Source organism: Caenorhabditis elegans, chromosome II (genome assembly GCF_000002985.6).
Source record: "Caenorhabditis elegans chromosome II".
Taxonomy (NCBI): domain Eukaryota; kingdom Metazoa; phylum Nematoda; class Chromadorea; order Rhabditida; family Rhabditidae; genus Caenorhabditis; species Caenorhabditis elegans.
In genome coordinates, this window is record NC_003280.10 from 3,262,585 (window position 1) to 3,278,689 (window position 16,105).

Sequence of the window (16,105 nt, forward strand, 5' to 3'; positions counted from 1 at the left end):
TTAGTTCTTGAAAGCTTAAAAACTACATTTTAAGCTCTAAAAATTTTTGTTAAAAGATTTTCCAAAAAAATGTCCGAATGGCTCAGTGGGAGTTTCGACGTTTCCGATTTACAAGGTGAAGGGTTCAATTCCGAGTTGTGGCTAATTTTTTTTTCTTGATCTGAAATTTGTAGACTTTAAGTTTTCTCTACTCTAAAGTTTCTAAACATGAAATTTTCCAGTAATTTTCATTGTCTCCACAACAATGCAATCTATCCAATTCTTGGCCATCTTCTTCATCACCATCTTGCTCACGGTATCAGCAGCACCTCAACAGACCTACCGTACCTACCGTAGTCTCCTTCGCGACGGGACCTTCGACCACGCTTCCATGTTCAGGTACTTTTGTTGTTGGAAGTGGAAGTTAATTGGGATCCCAGGGTTTCAGATTCACTTCCGATGGTGCAGCGGCGAGCGGACAAAAGCTTCCAAGGTTTGGACAAGGTTTCAGGTAGTTAGTACCAACACTTTCCTATTGTTTTTGTGTTTTTTTTTTGGATTTTTTGGTTTTTTTTCGGTAGATTTAAAACTCTTTTTTTTTGAAACTTTGCTTTAAAATTGGAAAATCTGAACTCCTGAAGTTGACAGCTTTTATTTAACACCAATATAGCTAGGGTGCATTCCGAATAGGCTTGAAGCATTTTTGGAACATTTTCAGAGCTCAAAATGCTCCACATCTTGAAAATCATTAAAAAAAAGGGGCTATGATGTCAAATTTAAGCAAACATTATGAACATTTTGAATTTCGCTAAAAAAAATTTATGAACTGGTATTTTGGAGCATTTTGGAGCATTCTAGAGTAAGAGAACAAGCTGAAAATGCTCCAAATTTAAATTTTCGAACTTTTTGTTTTTAGTTTTGAAATCGTGGTATTTTTAGCTTTCATTTAACACCCATATTGCCTAGTTTTACTTTCGGGCATTTTTGGAGCATTTTTGAGCAAAAAAAAAGTGCAAAATGCTCCAAATCTAGATTTTTGACTTTTATGCTGTAATTTTCGAAATCATCATACTATTTTTGAAATTTTTTGAAATTTTGCTTTAAAATTGGCTTTCATTTGACACCCATATTGCCTAGGTTTACTTCTGAACAATTTTGGAGCACAAAATGCTCCAAATGCTCCAAATGCTCACTAAATGCTCTAAATTTTCAAATTTTTTAAAAACTAGTCAATATGGGTCAACCTAAAAACAAGGTGACGGAAGTTTCAGTTTTTTTTTGTAAAACTTCGACTTTAAAGTTTGGAGCCCTTTGGAGCACTTTAGAGCAAGAAAAGTAGCTCAGAAGGCTCCACACTTAGATTTTTGACTTTCACGCTGTTATTTTTGAATTCCTCATACTATTAGCTTTTATTTAACACCCATATTGCCTAGGTTTGCTTCTGAACAATTTTGGAGCATTTGGAGCACAAAATGCTCCAAATTTTCAAAATCGTTCAAAACTGGTCGATATGGGTGTCAAATCAAAGTTATTTTTCTGGTGAATTGGAATTTTTTACTCAAAAAGTTTTCAGACATCTGCATTATTTTATTCCTCCAAAAATATTTTCAGAATTTCAAAAATGAAAATTTTCAGAGACTACCCCCTTCAGTACGGTGCCTCGTCGCCGTTGTATGTATTTGACGGTCGTTTGTACAATTTGGCGTCAGCACGCTCTTAGACCCACCCCTGCATCCGCCACGTGGAAACGTTCTGGAAATTTTTGAATTCTATCAATTTATTGATTGATTTTTTTATTCCTTTGCTTTCGTTGAAAACGTCAAATAAATCAAGTGTCTTGTTATTTAAAAATTTGTAATTCCGCGTGATTTTTTCAGAAATTTTTTTTTTTTGGTTTTTTTTCAGGATTTTCTGACATAAAATGATGTTGAAGCAAATCTAATCAGTTGTAGTATTGAATAGAAAAAGTGTAAAAAAAATGTATAAAAGATTTAGTACTACTAATCCGACTGATTTATGCACGACAACGTGATGTTTTTAAGCCATTGCACTTTTGAGGTACGGGAATTTAGAAAACGGGGATTGGAATTTTAAAACATTAATTTATATTTCGAAATCACAAAAAAAGGAAGCAAAAACGGAACCAGAAAAATACAAGATTCTAATTTTTTCCACAAATTTGAAAAGTTTGGGCAAGTGGCTCAGTGGAAATTTCAACAAGTTTGGGGCAGAAGGTCATTGGTTCAATCCCCGCTGTCGCCTATATTTTTTTAGTGCGTGAAACTTCCGAAAGTCGACATTCAAATACCTGAACATGGCTAAAAATTCAGTTTTCGAAGATTTTCCAAAAATGTCCAACTGGCTCAGTGGGATTTTCAACAAATTTGGTTCAGAAGGTCACTGGTTCGGTCCCCGCGGTGGCTAATAATTTTGTAAGGTGTGACAAGCGAGAAAACTTTAATATTTTTTAACTTTTCATAACGTGACTTGGTAAAACGTTAGAATTTATCAATTTCCTAATAAAGTTGGAATTTTTCCCATTCTAAAAGTCACTTAATGGGCACTTAGTGACGTCTACTGGAAAAAAAAAGCTCCTCGATGAAAAAATGAAAGCTTAGAAAATGAGAAAAAAAAGAAGAAAAAAGGGAAATTCCGCAATGAAAAACTTGCAAGAGACGTATGTTTTCAATTTACTGCAAATGTTTCCCCTCCGTTTTTTTTCACAAAAGTGCAACAAATTTGTGTAAGAATTGAATTTAGTTCTCATTTTTCTATTTGGAGTTGTTCCTTTTTTCGAAAACTCGAAAATTTGCAATTTTGAAAAAAAAAAAATTTTTTCTGAAACTTTGTCTGAAAATCGGTCTCAAAACAAAAGAAGTCGATTTTTAATTTCAAATTCGAATTTCCTGTCAAATTTTACGCCGTAATGCAAAAACTAGAAAATTCTAGCTCAATTTTGAAATTTTGAGAGATACGGTAGACCCAAAAGTACGCAAACACCGCCTACAGTACTCCAAAGCATTGAATTTCACGTAATTTCGGAATTTTGAGCTGTAAAATCAGAAATAAACTAAACTAATAACGCTGAATTCGATTTTCATTTTTTTTAAGAAAAAAATTGAGCCACACTTTTTGGGCGAATCTTATCTACAAAATCATGTTCTCCTCGAGTTGGGGTGTCCCCTGGGGGCACATAGGGGACATGACACTCCGCTTGTCACCTATAGGAGAAACAGAATTTCTTCTTTTTTTCTGTCATCTTTTTTAACCCACTTTTCCCCCTCTTTCACTTTGTGGCGGCGACTTGGCTCTGTGCCACTGAAAAAAACTCGTGGAAAATGTGCACATTTTTCTCCCATCTTTTATTTTTTGCGTTTTTCTCAGCTTCTTCTTCTTTTTTGCCTACTTTGTGTTTTTCCCCCACGCACATTTATGCCAACTTCCTGCTCCAGGTTTTGGTGTTCTTTTTTTACAACTCATAAGTTTGTTTTACTTTTTTTTTCCGAATTCCAGAATTTCTCAGGTAAATATTTAGTATTTTGAATGTTCGTAAAAATATTTGAATTGCTCACAAAATTTAAGTGTACATGAAAAAACTAGAGAGTTCTAGCTCAATTTTGAATTTTCCAGGGTTATTGTGGCTCCATAAGTCCGCAAGTACTGAATCTCACCAGATAAGTGCACTGAAAATTTTTTCTTCAAGTTTTAATCTCAAAATTCGGCTTTCCCACAAAAATTGAGTCTGAAAACATAAAACTAGAACTTTCTAGCTCAATTTTGAAATGTTGAGGGTTACTGTAGCACCAGAAGTACGCAAACACCTACTACAGTACCCCCAAAACACCGAATATGACGCGATTTTGAGATTTTGGCTTGAAAATCTGTACACTAAATGAGCTATGGGGAGTTTGATTTTGACACAAAAATTTGAAGAAAAAATTTTTGGCTTCCACTGTGCCCCTTTTCCTCAAAATTTTAAGATTTCCGACTAAAGCCCTAACCTTTTTGTATTTTCAGTATCAAATTCGGGTTTTCCACAAAATTTCAGTCAGAAACTCAAAAACTAGAAGGTTCTAGGCCAATTTTGAAGTTTCGAGGGTACGGTAACGCCAAAAGTACGCAAACACCGACTACAATACCCCAAAACACCGAATTAGACGCGATTCGCGAATTTTGGGCTGAAAATTTAGTTATAGACTAATTGAGACACGGAAAATTCAAATTTTTTAATGAAATTTAATGAAAAAGTCCGGAAAATAGAAATTTTTCGTTAAAAATTTCGGGAAAAAACTTTTTGTGTTTTTGTTTTTTCAACATTTTTCAATCTTTGTGCTTTTTTTTCTGAAAAAAAAACAACAAGCTGAAATATTCAGAATGTTTTTCCCTTCAAACTTCGCGTTTTTCGCCTTTTTTCTCTAATTCTCCTCTAACTTTTCTCTCCCAAAATTCCCGGAAAACGCCAAAAATCAGCGACCCGTTATTCGATTTATACTTCTTTTTTCTGCATGAATTGGGCTATAGCAAAAAAATAAAATTTAAAAATAAAATTTGACACCCATTTTTCCAAAGAAAAGTTTTTGTCAGAATTCGCAAACTTAATCCATTAAATGTAAAATTTTGCGCTGATAATTTTTGTCATTTGAAATTTTTTTCTAGCTCATCTCCCAACCGAGATATGACAATTGCAAGGAAAAGGGAGAGACGCAGACAGCGAGACTCCTCTGCGTCTCCCCTCGCCCCACACTCCCTGACGCTCTCTCGCACCCTCAAACTTCAACCGCTTGTAACTTTTGAATGGCTTAAGATAGAGGGATGCTTTTAAATTGAAAAATGCTCAAAATTTTGTGATCTGAATTTTGTTAGTTGAAAAATTTCTCATAACGCCGCTGGTTTTCCAGTTATTCGTCATAATATCCGATTTTGCACCTGTTGCCTTCATTTTCCGGCGGAAAATCGGATTAATAATTCTGGCAACCACAATTTCTAGCTTTTCTCATACATTTATTTATTATTTTTCCTCTTTACTGCTTCCTAGCAACCGGGCTTGCTCCGGGAGCACACTTTTTCTTCCTTACACAAAAAAACCACCGATTTTTTCCAGAAATAATGGGAGATCAAATCGAATTGGTGCGGAATGGCGGTAACCACAGGGATTCCGATGTTCAACGCCATCATTTAAGACCCCAATTAAGCAAACAGAGCACTTTGGGCCCAGGGCCTCATGGTGAGTTTTTTTCGAAATTTTTTTTTTGGGATTTCAGAAAATTTTTTTGTACTAGTCGACGCAGAATTTAATTTTCTACAACTTTTTCAACTACAATTTTTACGAAAATTTATGTGGAAAAAGTTACATGTGGCAAAAGATTGCTAGTTTTTCCCCCTCCCGTCAGTTTCCTGTTTGCCCTCCCGAGTGTCACTTTGCTGTGCAGTCATGTCCGAGTGGTTAAGGAGATTGACTAGAAATCAATTGGGCTCTGCCCGCGTAGGTTCGAATCCTGCTGACTGCGTTACGTTTTTTGCTTCTCTTGGAAGTAGAGAATTGCTTTAAAAATTAGATTTTCGGGGTATAAGTCGATTTTTTTTTTGAAAAAAAATCATTGACTAGTTTGAATTCTTCATGTTTTGTTAGTCTAAGCTTAGCAGAACCTTTATTTTAGCAAGAAGCTCTGAAATTATTTAAATATCAGTGTTTGCGTACTTCTGGGGGTACAGTAACCCGCGAAATTTCAAAATTGAGCTAGAAGGTTCTAGTTTTTGAGCTTCAGACTAAAATTTTACGAGGAATTCGAATTTTTAATTAAAACTTGAAAATTTTCACTTCCCGACAGGGGAAAACCGGGCACTTTCGAAGATGATCATTAATCAAGAAACAAAAAAAAAATTTGCTCGAGTCTAACCAATTGAAAAATCGCTACACATTTGTTGGATGACAATGCAAATATTTGACCATTCTCTCAATCCCAAGTCTCTTCCTCATTTTGCCGCATTTTTTTGTTCATTTATTCTCTGATTTCTTACCCTGACGAGCGAGATCATGGGTTCAGATAAGGAAAATGGAAATTTGGTTCAAAAGATGAGTGAGTTTTTGGTTTTTTTTAAAGGATTTTGTGTTTAAATTCAGATTTGCCAAAAAATCTGAAGTCGATTACAAAAAACTATTAGTTCATAGCTCAATTTTGAAATTTCAGAGGTTACGGTAGCGCCAAAAGTACGCAAACACCGATTTTTTTCGCATTTTTGAGATTTTGAGCTAAAATTCACGGTTGAACTGAGAAAAGTGGCGTAAATTCAAAATTTTGTAAGAAAAAATCGACTGTGAATTTAAAAATTGGAAAACTAGGAGTTTCTAGCTGAATTTTGAATTTCTGTGGGTTACTGTAGCGCCAAAAGTACGCAAACACCGAATTCCGCGCGTGGTTTTTGAATTTTGACATAAAAATTAAGCTCCGGGCCCCATAAATTGCAAAAAAGTTGAATTTGATAAGGAAAGTTTTGAGAAATTTGTTTAAAAAAAAAAATTGAATTTTTGTTGAGCTTAAAAAAGTGTTTTCCTTTTTGCCGAAAAGGGGAAAATTGTAATTTTAAATTTAAATTTAAATTTAAATTTCAAACTACAAATTTTCCAATTTTCCTATTCCCGAAAATAAACGGAACGACGACAAACTGACAGGGGCCCCCTTCCAATTTTCTCATCGCTCAGCTTCACCGTGAAAAGAAATGAGAAAATATCTGCGCCTCCAGTGTTTTGCACACTCTCTCGTCACCTTTTACCTCTATTTTCCTTCCGGAAGAAAGAAGACGGAGAGTCAAAACATGTGCAGATAAACGATGTTTTTTTTTCGAGTTTTTTTTTGTTGGAAGGTCCGTTTCAGAGGTTTTTTGGGCTATTTTTTGTGGAAATTTTGATTTAAATTTGAAATTCTAAAAAAAATTCTGTAAAAAACTGAAAAAAAATTTCAAAAAAAAATTCTAAAAAATTTCAAAAAAAATGTAATTTTTTATTTTCAAATTTGATTTTTTTTCTTTAAATCTTGAAAAAAATTGTTTTTTCAAACTAAATTTCCAATTATATATTCTTTGTGAAAAATGAAATTAGCTTCAAGGTTTTAAAAAAATGTTTCCAAATTTTTTTTAAGTTTAAATATTTTTAAACTTCGAAATTTTCCTAAATTCAATTTGTAGTTTTCAAAAGTTCTGTATTTAAAATACAAATCATTTCTAAGGTCATTTTTCACCCGGAAATTTCAAAAAAAAAACTTCAAAAAAAAGTTTACATCCCCTACCTATTTATAATTCATAGTATATGCTTCCGCTCGACATTTACCTTTTTCCGGCTCATTTTCCCATTTTTTGAATTTATTTTCCTCAAGTTTCACTTCAAATTGCTACTTTTCAGAATGAGTGGCTCCGGTGAAAAAATGATAATGACTCGAAGTAGGTGGCATTTTACACTTTAAAATTAACTTTTTGTGTGGATTTAATATTCAAACTCAAATTTCTCACAAAAATTTTGAGTGTGGAAGTCAAAAAACTAGAAGTTTCTGGCTCAATTTTGAAATTTTTAGGGATTTGGGGGTACGGAAGCGCCAAAAGTACGCAAACACCGAATTTCACGCAATTTTTTGATTTTAAGCTGAAATTGTTGTCTTAGACTAATAAAATACCAAAAATTCAAATTCAAAACGTGAAATTTAGCATAAACTGCTTCGAAAAGCGCAAATTGAAATTTTAAGGGTTACTGTAGCGTCAAAAGTACGCAAACACCGAAATTTAGAAGTTTTTTGAGATTTTGAGCCAGAATTTTAAGTATTCACCTAGAAAATGTATAAGAATTTCAAATTTGCCAAAAAATGCGAAGACTGCTTTGAAAATCGCAAATTCCATTTTTATCGTGGTTACTGTAGCGCCAAAAGTACGCAAACACCAAAATTCGTGAATTTTTGAGATTTTGAGCTGAAACTTTAGAGGTATATCGAGAAAATAAAAAAAAATTCAAAATCCCTTTTTGTGAAAAAGTAATAAAAAAATTTGCGAGAAAAATTGAAAACAACTTTTTTTCGCTAATTTTTTTCTAAATTTTATTTCTTCTTATTCAATTCTCATGACACCTGAAACAAAATTGAAAAAGAAAAAATGCATATTTTATGTTCTAGATAATCCATTAATCCCAAAAGCTCAAGAGCTTCTGCCACCTCCTCCCCTTCTGAAAAATACATTCCCCCTCCCATCTCTTCTTATTAGAAAAGAAAGAGGTGAGAGATGGAGTTTTAGAGAAAAAGTGTTTATAAGAGATATATAGGTGTCATATGATTAGTTTTTGACATATTACTCGGCTTTTTTTCTCGGCGGAAAATTTTTGGACTTTATTCTGTTTTATTGGCTTAAAAACTAGAAATTCGCAGTTAAAATGTTTGAAAATAATATTTATACAGCTGCCAGGCGGCCTACTCGTAAGTTTTTTAATAACATAAAAAATAGGTAAGAAAACATTTTTTTTTTATTCAAAAAAATTTAAAAAAATTTTTTTTTTGAATTTTTTAAAAATTTTTGATCTTAAAATTTCCTAGAAATTAAGAGTTTCCCCGTGCAAATAATACCAAAATTTTTCATGAAAATACTTATTTTTCCAGAAATCACGCTTGGCACCGACCAAGACCCGTACAACAAGGAGGAGCTGGTGAACACGTTGAAAGTGAGCCAGCATTTCCATTTTCAATTTTTTTTTTCATTTTCCAAGTTTTTAGGGTCGCGAACTGGGATTCTTTGTCATTTTCTACATTTTTGCTGTTATGTGCATTGTGATGGCGTTCGAGTTCTTTAAACCAATAATTTTCACCGATAATTACCCGAATTAATTTGAAAAGCTTGAAAAAAAAAATGTTTTGCTGAAAAAACGGGTGTATTTTATATATTTTTCCAACAATAAAGTTGCATATTTATCTTAAACTTTATCGAAATTTAATTGCAAAGTCAAAATACGAAAAAAGGCAGGCACGTAGGCACGAAGGCACGTAGGCACGTGGGCGCGTAGGCACGAAGGCACGTAGGCACGTGGGCGCGTAGGCACGTAGGCACGTAGGCACGTAGGCACGAAGGCACGTAGGCACGTGGGCGCGTAGGCACGTAGGCACGTAGGCACGAAGGCACGTAGGCACGTAGGCACGTAGGCACGAAGGCACGTAGGCACGTAGGCATGTAGGCACGTAGGCACGTAGGCACGTAGGCACGTAGGCACGTAGGCACGTAGGCACGTAGGCACGTAGGCACGTAGGCACGTAGGCACGTAGGCACGTAGGCACGTAGGCACGTAGGCACGTAGGCACGTAGGCACGTAGGCACGTAGGCACGTAGGCACGTAGGCACGTAGGCACGTAGGCACGTAGGCACGTAGGCACGTAGGCACGTAGGCACGTAGGCACGTAGGCACGTAGGCACGTAGGCACGTAGGCACGTAGGCACGTAGGCACGTAGGCACGTAGGCACGTAGGCACGTAGGCACGTAGGCACGTAGGCACGTAGGCACGTAGGCACGTAGGCACGTAGGCACGTAGGCACGTAGGCACGTAGGCACGTAGGCACGTAGGCACGTAGGCACGTAGGCACGTAGGCACGTAGGCACGTAGGCACGTAGGCACGTAGGCACGTAGGCACGTAGGCACGTAGGCACGTAGGCACGTAGGCACGTAGGCACGTAGGCACATCGGAATTGAGTTGCTCAATAACTTTCGAACCATCATACTCGATTGTCTCCTTTACCACTGAAAATATATTAAAACACATTTTTTCTATAAATCGTTGTATAAACAACCTTTCAACATTCTCTGCAACTCCATTTGATTGATATGCCGATTGTCACCTTTGTTCTGGATGTGTCCGACGGATTGGTTGAAATGTTGATCTTTTGCTTCCGACCCTGAAACTAACCATTTTTGTTTACTGATTTTAGTTTGGAAAACCCTACCTTTACTGTTCTCAAAACTAGCCACGTCATTCAATGCATAAGATAAGGTTCGGTTGCTGAAGACGGAGCAGCAATAAGTCTTGTATTGATTTACATCTCGAACCAATTCGCAAATCACATCCCCTGGATAACAATTTGAAGTGAGTCCCGGTTTACCGTCGCCCCAAGTACCCGCTGAAAAGTTATGATTACCAATTTTTTGTTGAATTCATTTTGAGAAATTGAAAACTCAATCAAAATGTCTGAAACTCAGGATGTGAGTTTGCGCCTAAAAATTTATCTGATTGTGAGAAAAATTCAACCTGTCGCCAGATTTTTGCATCAGTAAAACTACATTACCATGTATAACTGTCCGAGTGTCTGCATTGTCGAATGGTATTCCACAAGCAGCTCTCGCGTTAATGTAATCGTCGACGTTTTTTCTGCCAGATTTAGATCGTAACTCAATTCCTAGGATAGCCCTTCCACAGGGGGACACGAGGACCCAAACGAGAAGAAGAAGTACACGAAGAATCTTAAGGATGAACGTTTAATACCTGTTCTTTGTACCATGTTTTAAAAGTTTTCTGCTTATAAACTAACAGCAATAACCTCCACGTAGCAATATGAACTTTAAACTGAACTGTGCCAAGAAAGGTTATAGAAACTTTTGGAAAGTTCATGAAAGTTCAACTGAAATATTTTGTCTGAAAAAAATTTATAGGCAGTGAAGGTAGGTCAGCATGTGCCTGCTACTAGTGTTCCGTTTTTGGTGCTTCAGGACTGAAAGAACTATTGAGTTTTCTAGACCTTACAGTATTAAAATGCTTAATGGTAAAATGAGGATAAAATTGAAATATCGAAAACAGAAAACGAGGGTAAAAAACCGGTGGACAGAGGAGAAGCACATATTCAAATTTTCCGATAAATTATTCAATAATGCTCATAAAACAAGTTATGAACTCTTCCGAGAACCATCTTCACCCGAAGCGCGGCGCCGTCACTGATTCCATTATTATGGCAGAAGTTGGAGCTTGTTTCAGAGTTCAGGAAACAGAGCCAGAGGTGCTCGCCGGTGACATTTGTATTGTAGATCACATCCATGATCTGCTCATTCGGGTAGAAGCTCCAGAGCCAGCGAAGGATGTCACTGTTCTGAAAGGTATGAGATAAGTTAGGAGTCTAGGCTGGCAGGTGGGTAGGTAGGCAGTATGTAAGCGATAGGTAGGTAGGAAGATAGGCACGCAGGCAGGAAAGTAGACAGAAAGGAATAAGAAAGAGCAGGCATGCAGCAGGCGGTTACTAGCTAACAAAGCAGGCAGGCAGTCGGCAGGCAACCGCTAAGTAGGATCGTAGGCAGGAAGGTAGGTATGTAGGCAAGTAGGCATACAGGCAGGCGTAATGGTAGGCAGAAACATCAGAAGGCAAACAGATTGGCAGGTGGTGTGTAGGCACATATGCAGGCAGGCTCGTAGGCAGGCAATCAGGTAAGCCCACATGTTTGTAGGCAAGCACCGAGGCAGTAAAATATAAACTTACTGTCCAACTATTGTAGTTGATACCGGCGCCGAATGGAATGATCGTATGGCCGACAACCAGCTGAAAATGTTTGTTTGTTTTTTTGCTTTTCAAACTTAAATTACCTCGATTTTCGGGCGACGAAAGAAAACATCTTCTGGCTGGTAGATGATAACATCCTAAAATTGAAAAAGTTATATAAAACTCAAAATGTTAACTTATAAAATACCTCCGTAAGGCTCTCTGCGTAAATATCACTATCGTCCAGATACACGTCGTGCTCCGAGAGTTCGGAGAGCTCCTCGTAATCAGCATGGCGATGACTCCGGTAGGTGGTCCCGGCTGGCTGGAATTTTAGGATTTGAATTTAAAAGAACACAAAATCAGATTACCGGAATTTCCCCATGACCCATATGGTTAATGATCGGGGAGGCATGAGAAACTCGGCGGCGACGGAAGAAACGACGCATCTGAAAATTAGGTAATTAGGCGGTAGGTAGGCATGCATGAGGAAGGTGATAGGCAGAAATGTTGGTGAGAAGGCATATGAAAGCGGTGGGGAGGGGGGTTACAGGCATATAAGCGGTATCTCGGCCTGTACGCCTTACGAAAAGCGGTGCAGGTAGACATGAGGAAATTAGTAGGCATAACTGAAGGCAGGCGATAGGCAGGCACGCAGTTATTAGAGATGCGGTGAGCAGGTAGGCGTGAGAAAAAGGAAGGTAATAGGCAGAAATGTAGGCGTGCAGATGATCGGCATGATCGGCTCATTAGAGATGCGTTAAGCAGGTAGGCATGAGGAAGAAGGTATGCATGACATCAGGAAGATAAGCAAGTGTTAGGTAGGCAATAGGCAGGACATGAAGAGGCGCGTAGGCATGCATGTAGGCAGGCAGGCATGGGAGGCATCTGTAAGTTTCTAAAAATACCTGTGAAAAGAAGCGACGAAGACCATTGGAAATCGGCATTTTCATGCAGCAACCTTTGGCAATTTAGGCACCTGTAACATAAGGAATGTGTTCAGAAAAAGTAACTTTCTGAGGACGGCAAATAATAAAAGAAAAACAGGCCTCACAGTCCCATAAAACGATAACGAGGAGCAGGCAACACGCTCACCACACGAGAGAGTATTGATCCAGTGGAGGTGGCCGGCGGCTCGCCGGACGAATATTCTGGGGTGCGCGCGGGGCCCCACCACCGTACAGATGGGTGACAATGGGATGTGAGGGGGTCACTGATAGAGTGATAGAGAAGTAGAGATGGAAGGGGGGGGGGGTTGTATGGCGGCAACGTGTGAAAGTAACATTGCCCCTAGTTTCCTTAGCTCTCCGGCAAGTATAGAATGATGTCATTTTGGAGAGGGAAACCTATGGCAAATCGGCAAATCGGCAACAACTCAAGTAGGCAATTCCTAAGACCCTGAACTAGGACTTCCATGAAGGCGCAGAAATGTCTGCCGCGCCTGCCTTCGTCTGCCTCACCGCGCCTTCTGCATAGTACAGTGCCGAAAACTGCCGGTCGCTGCGTGGCCGAAACACCATTAAAAGCCAGAATGCAGAACTTAGGCGATGAGGCAGGTAAATGCTAGTGCCTGAAAGCGCGCCTGCCTACTATGAAAAAAAATGCCAAAAACAAAGCACCCTGCCGAATCCCATTAAAAAGTGTTGTAGGGGGAAATGCAAATAAATGTACCGCCTGGTAAAGGACGATTGGCAAGGAAAATTGATCAGGAAACAAGGGGAGCTTTTTTTTCTGAAAAATGTCGAAAATGTGACTCAGAATTTTGTTTACCAGGCCGCTTCATAAGAATTTAATATTTCGAACTTCAATTAGAGATGGGAAAACTTACATAACATTTCACTGGTATGAGGTTTTGAAAAATAGATAACTAGTAAAATGTTAAGCTGAAAATTTGGCACATTTTCTCAGTTGACTTTTTTTTTGAAAAAAATTTGTATCTGCGGAGATAAAAGAGTTTTAAAATAGTTAGTTTGATAGAAGCGAGAAGTTTTGAATCTTAAAATTAATTTATTAATACAAAAAATAGATTATTAAATAAACAAATACATAGTTAATAACAAAATTGCTTTAAAATTAGAAAAAAATCCGTTTGAAGTTGCGCTACCCCGGCTCCAAGTATGGCTCCAAGTCCAAAATGGCTCCACAATTTTCTGGGGTCTTGGCTTCTCCTCGGGGACTCCAACGCAGTGTGCTCAGTTGAAATTATAAAAAAATCACCAAAGACTCAAAATTAGGACTCCTGGATTCAACTTGTCTTCGAAAATTTTACATCTTGACCGGCAATTGAATGTCCTCAGCAACTTGTTCTTGATCACCGGAATGTTGTCCTTCGAGTGATTTCCTCTTCCGGTTTCCAGCTTGATTTCTGAAAATAATTTGGATTTGAAAAAGTAGTTGAAATCTACACATTTTAACGTATTTACTCAAAATATGTCAGCGCTCTAGCTCAGTTCCTACAACTTTTAAAAGACTCCGTATCACAGCCCCGTGATCTGAGTCGCTACTCTGCCAATTTCCAAAAATTGAGCTAAAGAGCTGCAAATATCGGAATAAAAACAAAAAAGCGTGGGGATTAGGAATCTTAATATAAAAATTCATGAAAATTAAAATGAAAACATTTTTGAACTAGAATTGTTTGAATTTTTCAGCATTTTCAAAAGAGAAAAGAGAAAGGTTTTTGAATATTTCAAACGTTTCAAATTTGGCGTTTTTTTTTTGGTAAATTTCCTAGATTTTAGCTGATTTTTTTAAACAAAAATTGCAAACTCACTTCCATAAAATTGCATATTCTCAACTATGCCTAACACAAAACGTACAGCCCCATTGGTTGTCATTCCGTGTAGATCATAGTAGTCTTTGACCCTCAATCCATTCCGATTCCAATCTATCACTTTTTCGTTGATCGTTCTCTTCAGCTTTCCTAGAGCTCCTCTTTCCTTCATTTTACCGCACAGTTCCTGAAAAAATTACAGTTTTGTGAAAGTTTAGGCCTAAAAAATGCGAGAATTTTTTTGAAAAGTTTAAAGAAATTTTGAAAAATGGGTTTTTTTCAGCGCAAATATTTCAGAAAAAATTTCCAAAGAAAAAATTTAGCTGTAAATTTTTTGTTGTAAAACACAATAAGGTTTTTTCCTAAGTTTAAAGCAATGTAATTCAAAATTTTCTTTTTAAAAAACTCACATAAAGTGCCTGAATCTCCGCGTGATGTTTGGCCTTCATTCTCAAAAACTCGGCACTTTTGAAAATTATTTGCTGCATGATTATCGGAAAATTGATGAAATTTATTTGAAAATTGATTATTGAGGAGGAAGAAGCAATTTATAAAAATTATTAAGTTAAATATTAAATAAAAATATTAAGTTATTATATTTCTGTTGATTAAAAAATTGTATTAACTTCAAAAAATGATCAGAACTTTGAAAATGTTAATCAAAAATTTAAATGATTTATCGAAATAAATTTTCAATTTTGAAATTTACTTTAAATGGCGATAAATTTTTTTATTTAATGACATGTTGAAAAATGCCAAAAATGAAAATAAGAACCCTCGAAAATATTCATTTCTGATGGTTTTGGGGGTTTTGCCAAAAGTTTCACTCTTTTTTTTTTTAGTTATTTTAATACCTAGGGGCAATTTTGAACATTTTTATATTTTAAAACAATATAGTAGCTAACTAAAAAACACCAAAACCAAAAAAAAAGAGCCTACAATAATGTAACCACCTCCTTCTAATCGACTAGATATATCCACATGTCCTGTAGCGTTCTACGTGTGTCGAGCACTGTTTCAGATCGATACCCCCACTTCTGTAAGTCAACGTCCGTTATTGTTTTGATTTACAACTCTCCCCCCCCCCCTTAGAGAAAGGAGGCTATGTTTTAGTGTGAAGATGGCCTCAACTGGAAGGGGGTCTCGAGCAAGATTTTTGAGCGGAAAGGCCGAATGGTATACTTGAAGAAAGCATACCGCTAACGTTCAGATGTACCAAGTTTTTTAGCGGAAGGGGTCTTAAAGGAGGAGTAGTGGGTGTAGAGGTAGTTACGGAGAAGTTTATACTTGTAGAGGTATCAAAAAGAAAACCGGGAAAATTTGAAAACGGAATAAAAAAATTATTGAAAAGTTACTTAAATTATTTATTCAATTTTCAAATTTGTATAATTTTTTTTTCAAATTTTTATTTTATTTAAATTATTTCAAATACCAGCGCAAATTTTTGTCGGCCTAGAATTTTTTGGGTGAAAAAGTAATTTAAGGAACAATGTTCAAGCTATTTTTCGTATGGAAAATTCCAGTTTTTTTTTGCGAATTCAGGGGGAAAAAAATGTTTAAAAAAAACCAAAAATTTATGAATTTTTAAAGAATTTTTGAAGATTTTTACTTCAGAAAAAAATCAATCTATTAATTGCTAAATTCACAAAGTAGCGATCTAGAAATGCGGTCTGATACATTTTTTTTTTTGAAGAATTGTGGTAATTTATTTGGTAAATAGCTGACTTCAAATTTTCAGGCCTATTTTGAAGACTACTTTTCAATATTTGAAATTTTAAAGCTACCCAAAAGCCAGCATTTGGATTTCTAAAAGTTTGAAATTTTCACAAAATTCGATTAAAACATTTCACTACATTTGCAGCTCTTTAGCTCAATTT

General features: G+C 36.5%; 4 protein-coding genes and 1 non-coding gene across 9 annotated transcripts; 3 read left to right on the forward strand and 2 right to left on the reverse strand.

The window, feature by feature from the left end:
* Positions 1 to 219: 219 nt before the first annotated feature.
* nssp-14 (uncharacterized protein) lies at positions 220 to 1,829 on the forward strand (the record flags this gene model as incomplete). Of its 2 annotated transcripts, none has more annotated exons than NM_001267137.2 (3): positions 220 to 378; positions 428 to 472; positions 1,615 to 1,829. In NM_001267137.2, 3 exons carry the CDS (start codon positions 245 to 247, stop codon positions 1,697 to 1,699), a joined length of 264 nt encoding a protein of 87 aa, NP_001254066.1. In that variant the 3' UTR covers positions 1,700 to 1,829. The 2 variants fall into 2 exon arrangements, with proteins under 2 accessions (NP_001254066.1, NP_001254065.1); NM_001267136.2 differs by having other exon boundaries at positions 245 to 378; positions 428 to 490; positions 1,615 to 1,798.
* Positions 1,830 to 5,080: 3,251 nt separating this feature from the next.
* On the forward strand, positions 5,081 to 8,925 carry F02E11.7 (the record flags this gene model as incomplete). 4 transcript variants are annotated; one of them, NM_001267139.4, is made up of 3 exons in its annotated part: positions 5,081 to 5,203; positions 8,610 to 8,671; positions 8,724 to 8,925. In NM_001267139.4, 3 exons carry the CDS (start codon positions 5,086 to 5,088, stop codon positions 8,832 to 8,834), a joined length of 291 nt encoding a protein of 96 aa, NP_001254068.1. In that variant the 3' UTR covers positions 8,835 to 8,925. The 4 variants fall into 4 exon arrangements, with proteins under 4 accessions (NP_001254068.1, NP_001364711.1, NP_001364531.1 ...); NM_001377749.2 differs by having other exon boundaries at positions 5,082 to 6,056; NM_001377750.2 differs by lacking the exon at positions 5,081 to 5,203 and adding an exon at positions 7,377 to 7,413 and having other exon boundaries at positions 8,724 to 8,913.
* Positions 5,405 to 5,486, forward strand: F02E11.t1. The gene has a single exon. It is a non-coding gene; the product is annotated as a tRNA-Ser (tRNA).
* Positions 8,926 to 10,621: 1,696 nt separating the features above from the next.
* On the reverse strand, positions 10,622 to 12,439 carry F02E11.3 (ORF56). The gene is made up of 6 exons (NM_001377751.2): positions 12,367 to 12,439; positions 11,830 to 11,907; positions 11,667 to 11,783; positions 11,563 to 11,616; positions 11,459 to 11,518; positions 10,622 to 11,074 (listed from the first exon to the last, which is right to left on the reverse strand). Exons 1-6 carry the CDS (start codon positions 12,409 to 12,411, stop codon positions 10,853 to 10,855), a joined length of 576 nt encoding a protein of 191 aa, NP_001364712.1. The 5' UTR covers positions 12,412 to 12,439; the 3' UTR covers positions 10,622 to 10,852.
* Positions 12,440 to 13,456: 1,017 nt separating this feature from the next.
* Positions 13,457 to 15,202, reverse strand: F02E11.4 (Smr domain-containing protein). Its single transcript, NM_062093.3, has 3 exons — positions 14,639 to 15,202; positions 14,229 to 14,415; positions 13,457 to 13,823 (listed from the first exon to the last, which is right to left on the reverse strand). The coding sequence occupies exons 1-3, from the start codon at positions 14,714 to 14,716 to the stop codon at positions 13,672 to 13,674; spliced, it is 417 nt and encodes a 138-aa protein (NP_494494.1). The 5' UTR covers positions 14,717 to 15,202; the 3' UTR covers positions 13,457 to 13,671.
* Between the last annotated feature and the right edge of the window lie 903 nt (positions 15,203 to 16,105).

What these genes read in the sequence shown, in the direction of transcription:
- F02E11.4 (NM_062093.3), bottom strand. Translation starts at nt 14,716, where the DNA reads ATGCAGCAAATAATTTTCAAAAGTGCCGAGTTTTTGAGAATGAAGGCC. An exon ending in CGGAGATTCAGGCACTTTAT is followed by an intron (nt 14,416 to 14,638) that starts GTGAGTTTTTTA and finishes TAATTTTTTCAG; the next exon opens with GAACTGTGCGGTAAAATGAA. An exon ending in GAATATGCAATTTTATGGAA is followed by an intron (nt 13,824 to 14,228) that starts GTGAGTTTGCAA and finishes AATTATTTTCAG; the next exon opens with AAATCAAGCTGGAAACCGGA.
- F02E11.3 (NM_001377751.2), bottom strand. Translation starts at nt 12,411, where the DNA reads ATGAAAATGCCGATTTCCAATGGTCTTCGTCGCTTCTTTTCACAG. An exon ending in TGGGTCATGGGGAAATTCCG is followed by an intron (nt 11,784 to 11,829) that starts GTAATCTGATTT and finishes CTAAAATTCCAG; the next exon opens with CCAGCCGGGACCACCTACCG. An exon ending in TTCGTCGCCCGAAAATCGAG is followed by an intron (nt 11,519 to 11,562) that starts GTAATTTAAGTT and finishes AAACATTTTCAG; the next exon opens with CTGGTTGTCGGCCATACGAT.